Below are 8,949 nucleotides of genomic sequence, written 5' to 3'. Positions count from 1 at the left end.
GTTTAGCAGCTTAGATGAAAACAAACATTGTAAACCACTCATGATACAGTTTGCAAAAAGTAACAGTTGTTGTTGAAATAACTGGGCAGTATTTTTTCATTATAAAAAATTTAAAAAGTGTTGAATTCAAATATGCAAAATTTGGTCAACATAAACAAAGACGGCAGAATTAAATCCGTGTTCAGAGCAGTAACGTCCAAATATTCTGTGGTCCATTTTTACATTCTAGTACAATGGAATATATAAGTGAGCAGCTTCATATACAGGTGCATCTCAATAAATTAGAATGTCGTGGAATTTGAGTTGAATTACTGAAATAAATGAACTTTTCCACGACATTCTAATTTATTGAGATGCACCTGTATGTATATGTGTATATATATATAAAGTTTTTATTTTTTGGGGGGTCTTACATATGGTTGTCCTTCAGCTTTAGATAATATTATTGCACTTCTGTAGGACCTGGTGATCTTGCTAAAATGATAATTTCTACATAGTTCTTCACAAACAAAGAGATTTTTGTTGTTTTTCTTTCAGTGCATCAGTCAGACACTGGCAGAATAACTTATTAAAATTATTGTGATACAATTTCTTTCTGAGAATAACATCAGCAGAGATGATCATCAGCAGAGAGAGATCTACGATTGAAAATTTTAATAAAAAACAAATACAACCTGACACACAGAGCAACAATACAGCAGATGTTGAGTCTTAAAGGGTCTGTATTACAGTGAAAATAACTTTAAATATGCAGATAAGAATTATCAAATGGTCAGTGCACAGTGAAGAAAATATATTTATCATATTTACATGACAAGATGTTAGCAAATCAAAGATATGTCATTATTGCTCAATGTTTCCTAGAGTCATGGATCTTGGTATCCAAGTCCTTGACTTGAGTATTGCCTCATTTACTTTGTGCACGTTGAAATCCATTACACATATTTTATCAAATTAAAGGACACAATTACATTGCGAGATACACTAAAAGTGAATTTTGGATCAATTAGAATGGGCTTGTTAAAGAAAGTTCTAAATTTTAGGGTCAGTAAGATTCTTTTTTTTTTTCTTTTTTTTTAAAGAAATTAATATTTGTATTCAGCAAGGAGGCATTAAATTGATCAAAAGTGACCGTAAAGACATTTAAAATGTTATAAAACATTTCTATTTAAAATAAATGCTGTTCTTTTGAACTTTCTATTAATCAAAGGAGCCTGAAAATGCATCACGTTTTCCCACAAAAAATATTAAGCAGCACAACTGTTTTCAACATTGACAATAATGAAAAATGTTTTTGAGCACCAAATCAGCATATTAGAACGATTAGGATCATGTGACACTGAAGACTGGAGTAATGACTGCTGAAAATTTTGTTTTGCCATCACAGGAATAAATTACATTTGAAAATATATTAAATATATATTAAAAACTTATTGTAATAATATTTAACAATATTACTGCTTTTACTGTACTTCTGATCAATTATAAAGCAGCCTTGGTGAGCAGAGTCATTCTTTTAGCATTTGTCACATCTTTTAGCATTTTTTTTCGATTTTGGTATTCAACATATTATGGTAATAATTAATTTTATTTTGTTTATTTTTTTTTTGTAATGTGTAAACTGAAAGTACAAAGGCCAAAAAAAGCTATATAACCCACATAACCAAGAAAAGGAAAGGTTTTCTCATACAGTTTTGTTATCTTTTGACTGTGCAACAATCTTTTTCCAGTAACAGGCATGCAAACTAGTATTGATCAACCAAATGCATTAAAATAATGAAACATCTGTGGATTTAGAGAGGGAAAAATTGTCATTTCAAAAGCGCATTCTGTTCTGATTGCAGCCGAGTTGCATTAGTATCAACTAAACACAACAGCACAAGCACAATACATCCCATAAAAATATCACAGTTTTAATGCCAAGGCAGCATAAAATTCTGCAATTTAAATCATTATTTAAATTGGGAGAAAAATAAAGACAGAAAAAAAAAGAAAAGACACATTTATTGTACACAATTAAAGTTCAACCTAAAACAACTCGCTGTTTACATTGAGTGGATTTCAGAATTGAAATAAGGTCCATGATATTGTCGTCAAGTTTGTTATTGTATGTTCATAAAAAAGGAGTGAATCGCAGTCAGCAAGCACTGACAATAACATCATTATAATATGTTGTCCTGCTTCTTCCCATTGACTGTAATCCTTGTGTGGTCTTCGCAGTGCCATCGCTAAAACTTTATCATTATGTCTCTCCTTAGAAGAGGGTTGTTGACTTAAGCATTATTTCAGTGCATATCTGCATATTATTTTGCATACTTTGTGCTCCAGCTGCCCCTTCAGATCTGTTACCATGGCAACAGGAAGCAGCGTAAGAAATCACCCAGCCCTGTCACTCTCCAAATGATAATAACTTTCTCCCTCCGTAGGTTTTAAGTTAACAAAGGAATGCAAAAGAACTGGTGCATCTTCAGTCCATGCTTGTGTGTGCATGCACACATGAAGTACATGGTCCAGATCACGTACATTGTGTATGTGTGTGTAACTGAGAGTGTGTGAGAGAGGGCAGTCGGCTGAAATGATCCTGACTACACGTGAGGATGCGGCGCACTGAGAAAATCACTGAGACACAGCGACAAAGAGAACAACAACACATTAGACTTCTCAAAATCCCCATCTATTAGGTTTTATTTCCAACCAAAGTACGAAACTAATTATTTAAACTCAACCACTGGGTTTCCTGACCAGGGTTTGCAACACTTTTATAGAAAATATAATGTTCAATTAAACTAAATAAAAATATGTATTTAAATCAATATAAATTCTATTAAATGTATATAGTGGCCCTTAAGTATTTTGATGCTTCAATTACACATCTGTGTCACTGTCAATAAAAAAAAGCACACTTATCCAGAAAATGTTTCACAAAAAAAGTTAGTATTATTTCCAATTATAAAACAATTAATATAATGCTCAAAAATAAGATAGCTATATCAAATATATCCAGTAAAAATGACCTTGCAACCAGTTGGTTAAAAGTAATTGAAAAAATAAATGTCTATGCAAGGTAGTTCTGAGAAAAAGTCTTCAAATATTTATTTTGTTATCTAATGCAAATTAATATAATCCACATTTGGACGCATTGTCCAAATGTGTTTTGGTATATACCATATTTATAATTTAACTGAATTTAAATAACAAGTTGTTAGTATTTATTTTAAATTAATTTAAAACTTAAAAATGTGATAAAATTAAAATAAAATACTTTATATATTATTTGACAAATATAAGTCAATAATTAAATTGAATTAATAATTTCATTTATAAAACTAAACATTATTACTTAAAGGGGTCATATGATGCGATTTCAATTTTTCCTTTCTCTTTGGAGTGTTACAAGCTCTTGGTGCGTAAAGAAGATCTGTAAAGTTGCAAAGACTAAAGTCTCAAATCCAAAGAGATATTCTTTATAAAAGTTAAGAGTCAACCACGCCTACCTAAAACGGCTCGTTCTAACACGCCCCCACATGTCTATGTCACGATGTGGGAAGATTTGCATAACACCGCCCAAATGTTCACGCAAAGAAAGAAGGCATAACTTTTATTCTCGCTGTAGTATTGTTGTCGCCATGTCGTGGAGACATTACACCAAATACACAACATAATGTTCTTTTTAGCAACGTCATATGACCCCTTTAAAATCTCAGGTTACTTCATAGAAATAATTTAGATCACAGCAGTTCAGTTGACAAAATGTTTGACCTCTGGTGTTCTTCCTAAAGAAATGTACAGGTTTGCCTCTCTGAAAGATAATTAGCAACAGCCCCATCTCAAATAAAACCATATCTCTGTATTCAGACAGGGTTGTTGGTTCAGTATCAGCACAAACTGGAACATATAGACAGTGACTTTGGTCTGAATTACTATTGCCACAGCTGTTTGTCAGGGACCTGGAGCAGAATGTAAAAACTACACCACCTGGCACAATCCTAAAAATAGCTTGTATTCTCATCCAATTGAATAAAAAGATGAATGTAGCCAAACTGTTTTGTCGGCACGAAGCAGTGGGAAAAAATACAAATAGCAGCAGTTTGTAAAGTGTACACACCTGAGTATATTTGGTAGCTGTGGGCTCTTGTAGATGAACTTGTGTCTGTAGCCCAGAGAGCTGGGGAATGGGATGAACTGAACCTTATGACCGTTCAGACTCTTGCTCTGAGCTGCCAAATCATACAGCTGAGAAAAAAAATTAAGATCTTTAAAAAAACAATTGCATTAGGAGCTATTATGACTATTATTATTATTATTATTATTAATGCATTAGTAGCTATTAATATTATTGTTGTTGAAATACATATTATTATACTTCAAATACACTGTAGTTCTGTTTTATATAGCATAATGAAAGTAATGAAGTGATACCGGTGGTTTATATTGAGATATTTAAGTTTTGCTTCTTTCTGAACAAAACAAATCCAGTTTTAATGTAACTTTTTTCAATATATGATTTTGTTTGATATGTAACAGGTTGTTTAATAATACATATCCTCACACTTATAATGCAAAACTGTGTTACTTAGCCTGACAACAGTGGCAGATAAATGTAAAAAGTGCTTTTAAAAAACTAAAATGATGTGCTTTTACAATAGCTCTGAACATGGCTCATCCAATCAGAATTTAGAGTCTGAAGTATCCGTTTTACAGTTTTAAATGAACCCTCTCATTGTCAGACACTGATGTTTTACCTTCTTTCCAAGCTGGAAGGGTACAACAGCGTCATCTTCTGCATGCAGGATCAGAACCGGACAGGATATGTGGTTGACACTAAGAGACAAACAGACACAATTCAGTAGTTTGAGATACTCAAAAACTCAAAATAAGTACTCCCTTATAGGGATTCAGGACACAGGTCTGTTTTTTATAGTCTGGGACCTTGCGCTGGAGGTTTGTGTAATGAACTACATGATCACCATCTATGACTCAAGAATCAATGCCCACATGCCGCTGAATACTAAAGCGGTTTATTTATACACATGTACATCAAGTCTGTTTCTAAAGCAAGTTCTCAGAGGAAGATGAAGACTCCAGCATGTGAAAACGCTACAGAACAGAGACCTGAGATGATTATCTTAACACAGCTGCAAGGACACTGTGCTATATAAACACGGAACAGTTTTTGTAGATAAACAGAAGAACTTACTTCTCGTCACTGGCAAAACGAATGTCATTTGCAGTTATAGAATCCAGGAAGAACCAGTCAAAGCCTGGTAGATATCTGTAAACCTGTTCAAATTAACATATCAATGTTCAAGGTTAGTTATGTTTATTTGTTGCACAAAGGCAGTATGTGATACCTTGAGATTGAACAGGAAGTTGGTTTCTCACCATAGAGAAGGGATGGCTCTTGGCTTCCTCTCTGATATTGGTAAATGGTGACTCTAAAATTAGGGAGTCTGGGGGCATTCCTGTAAGCACAATGGAAGGAAGTCTGCAACATTCCTTCATGTTTAAAATAGTGCCTCAACTACAGGCTTATGTAACTTAAAGACTTATTAGAAGTGCTTGGCAATTAAATCAGGTCAGTCTTAATCCAGTAAAGTCAGTGCCTATGAAAGCTTGTCTATTTCTGAAACATCAACACAGTCACCGCTTACTTAGAAGAAATTAAATTATATTCCTAATCTCTTTATTTACGGATCTTTAATTCACATTCACTGTTCAGAATATGAGCTAATTATAACATTTAGCAACTAATTTTAAACCAAAATTACAAAGTTAGTTATTTTACACTTAAATTAGAATTTCCCATGACTTATCCAGTTATTTATTGATGATTAAAACTTAAGACTTTTATAATTTAGCATGCTGATTTGGTGCTGAAGATGTTTATTCTTCTTACTATTATTTTTTAATATTTTTTATTAGACGTTTTTTGTAACATTATGTCTTTACTGTCGCTTTGTTCAATTTAATGCATCTTTAATGAATAGAAGTGTTCCTAACATAGCAGTCATTCATGTATTCAAAGGGATTTGTAAATGGCTGCTTGCCATTGAAGGATAAAGCCATTGTTGGAAGTTTCTGCTTGGTTTGTAGTTTCACACTGTTGGCTACTATTTATTTCAGTCGCAACATTCCAAGAAAACACAAATGCATGAATGCATGTTCACATACCCCTGTCACAGAGCCGTCTCACTAGGTTAGTGGCCACTCTGGAAAAACAGGAATGTACAGCATCAGCAGCAGTTCAAAAATGCCACAGGGAGTTACACAATCAATTCCTTTACATCAAAGGAAAGCTAAAATTTTATTCCAAGAACTAGAGAATTTATATCTAGAGAAAAGAACACCATCAACAGTGTTCTTTCAGATGGCTCAGGCGAGTTCATCTCACCCTGTGCCGAGCGAGTGACCCCATATGTACAGGGGCTTCTGGCCAATCCGCTGCTTTATCCACTGGTAGAGGAAGAGAGCGTCTGATGTCATGCCTTTCTCTGAAGGGCTTCCCTCAGAGTCACCCCAACCTGCACGAACAAACAAAACCACATGGTGCTTCACTCTAGGACTGCCGCTGTGAATGGGATTCAGACTTGCATGATAGGATAATGCATTAAAATTGACACTCAACATACCTCTATAATCAAATGTGACTACATGGTAGCCTAATGAACAAAGAACCTGCAGAGACAAGCATATAAAAAAGTGTCCAACATTAACTCAAATTGACAAATGGACAATAAGACAAGCAGTGCTTTCAAATCTTAAATATATACTACCGTTCAAAATTTTGGTATCGCTAAAATTTTTTTTACGTTTTCTTATGCTCACCAAGGCTGCACTTATTTGACAACAAATACAATAAAAAAAGTAATAACGTGAAATATTATTAATATTAAAAATAACAGTTTTCTATTGTAATACATTTAAAAATGTCATTTATTCCTGTGACGGCAAAGCTGAATTTTCAGCAGGATTACTCCAGTCTTCAGTGTCACATGATCCTTCAGAAATCATTCTAATATGCGGAAACATTTCTTATTATTATCCTTTGATTAATCGAAAGTTCAAATTAACAGCATTTATTTGCAATAGAAATCTTTTGTAACATCACTGTCACTTTTTTCAATTTAATGTGTCTTTGCTGAAAAAAAAAAATTGTCTTTAAAAAACATTGAAGGTATAATTCAGAAATACTGGTGGCTAAAAACATTGGAGGTATAATTCAGAAATACTTGCACATTGTTGAGAGCAACCCTAAATTGTAATCCATTTTTTTCAAACCACATCGGGTGGTCTACAAAAGAGTAGGTCTACACCTAATGTGCGTAATCTGCTGGTTGGGGCAGATCTGTCTGTTCCGCAGCCAACACATCATTTGAGTAATATACCTTTTGGTAATTATAAGTGTGGAGGCTGTCAACAATGCAATTTTACATATAAAACACAAACTTTTAATCATCCCTCTACAGGAAAAAGTTTTAAGATCCGAGGAACGATTTCTTGTAAAACAACTACAACAACTAGAAGTCCAGTTGCACAACACTGTCTGAAGTTTACACATTAATAACTTACTTTTAAAACGTGAAGCATATTGGATTTACACTTTGAACACATTATCACCCAACGGTCTTAACAGAGTTTGATAATTGTCCTTTTCTCTAATTATAACATTGATCTATCTGTTTGGATTTATTACACTATATTTGATAGTATATTTTGATTTGGTGTTGGTCTTTTTTTTTTTTTTTGGCAATTAGGTATTTTTTGGTTGATTTTTGTGTTAGATATTGTTTATTGATATATATTTTATTTTATTTTTTGCAGTCAGGTATTTCTTGATATGTATATGGTTAAGTGTTTTCAGTCAATCGTTGTTTTCACTTTTATGCGATATGTTTATTGCCCTTATGTGATGTGTTTGTTGATTGCCCTTGTGTGTATTTTTTATTTATTTTTTGCCATGTGGGTGATTCATGTGATTTAGGTTTGTGCTGTATATAAGTGCTGAGCTGTGTATTTGTTTATTGTCTGATGAAAAGCTTTTAGGTGTGGTGAGAACATATTTTTCTAATTTTGGAGCTGTGGTGTGCCAGCTTTGATCTTCTTTTATGCAACTTTTTGTGGTTGAGCAACTTGAGCACCCACATTGAGCTTTTGGCCTGTTGGATGTGCGCTCTTTGGGTGAAATTCTTAAAAAATATATAAATAAAGAAAAAAATCTTACTGACCCCAAACTTTTGAATGGTAGTGTAAATTCAAAGCAGTTGCTCTTTTTTCTTTTACCTTGTACAGCTGAACTCTGTGATCCCCTCCTCTGAAACAAACACAAAAACACACTTAAGTAAAACGACCAGAGAATTGCATCTGACAAACTGCAAATTTGTCAAAATGTAAATGGTTACAGAAGAAAAACTGGGCTCCATTCACTAACCGGGGATTACACACTACCAGACTTTCAAATCATTCCGAACACAACAGACTCGTACAGAAATACACACCTTGTTGCTACTACACACATAACAGATGAAGACAATACACTTTCTAAAATTGGCTCAAAATATTAAACAGGTTTGATCTCCAGTGACTACATAGAATCATAGTTGGTGCACATCATACATTACATGACTTTTGGTCAAATCCGCAGATCTGATCTTCCAGACTATAAATCAGGGCAAAAGTCATGTAGTTCCATTCCAGCCTTAAAGGGGTCATATGATGCTGCTAAAAAGAACATTATTTTGTGTATTTGGTGTAATGAAATGTGTTTATGCAGTTTAAGGTAAAAAAAAAACACATTATTTTCCACATACTGTACATTATTGTTTCTCCTCTATGCCCCGCCTTTCTGAAACGCGTCGATTTTTACAAAGCTCATCGGTCTGAAAAGCAAGGTGTGCTCTGATTGGCCAGCTATCCAGTGCGTTGTGATTGGCCGAATACCTCAAGCGTGTG

At 33.8% G+C, this 8,949-nt stretch overlaps 1 protein-coding gene across 2 annotated transcripts in view; it reads right to left on the bottom strand.

Moving 5' to 3' along the window:
• Nucleotides 1-1,645: 1,645 nt before the first annotated feature.
• LOC107671140 (monoacylglycerol lipase ABHD12-like) overlaps nucleotides 1,646-8,949 on the bottom strand; it is a 22,576-nt gene continuing 15,272 nt past the window's right edge. For both annotated transcript variants that reach the window (XM_016463998.1, XM_016463997.1), the window contains 9 exons: nucleotides 8,281-8,311; nucleotides 6,630-6,675; nucleotides 6,392-6,521; nucleotides 6,172-6,209; nucleotides 5,383-5,462; nucleotides 5,198-5,280; nucleotides 4,743-4,821; nucleotides 4,106-4,233; nucleotides 1,646-2,619 (listed from right to left, as the gene is read on the bottom strand). In XM_016463998.1, coding sequence (XP_016319484.1) covers nucleotides 2,586-2,619; nucleotides 4,106-4,233; nucleotides 4,743-4,821; nucleotides 5,198-5,280; nucleotides 5,383-5,462; nucleotides 6,172-6,209; nucleotides 6,392-6,521; nucleotides 6,630-6,675; nucleotides 8,281-8,311 — 649 coding nt within the window. In that variant the 3' untranslated portion in view covers nucleotides 1,646-2,585. The remainder of the gene's footprint in view (nucleotides 2,620-4,105; nucleotides 4,234-4,742; nucleotides 4,822-5,197; nucleotides 5,281-5,382; nucleotides 5,463-6,171; nucleotides 6,210-6,391; nucleotides 6,522-6,629; nucleotides 6,676-8,280; nucleotides 8,312-8,949) is intronic.

This window comes from Sinocyclocheilus anshuiensis, unplaced genomic scaffold (assembly GCF_001515605.1).
Source record: "Sinocyclocheilus anshuiensis isolate Anshui unplaced genomic scaffold, SAMN03320099.WGS_v1.1 scaffold861, whole genome shotgun sequence".
In the NCBI taxonomy this organism is placed as follows: domain Eukaryota; kingdom Metazoa; phylum Chordata; class Actinopteri; order Cypriniformes; family Cyprinidae; genus Sinocyclocheilus; species Sinocyclocheilus anshuiensis.
This window is presented reverse-complemented; position numbering and strand designations above follow the sequence as displayed.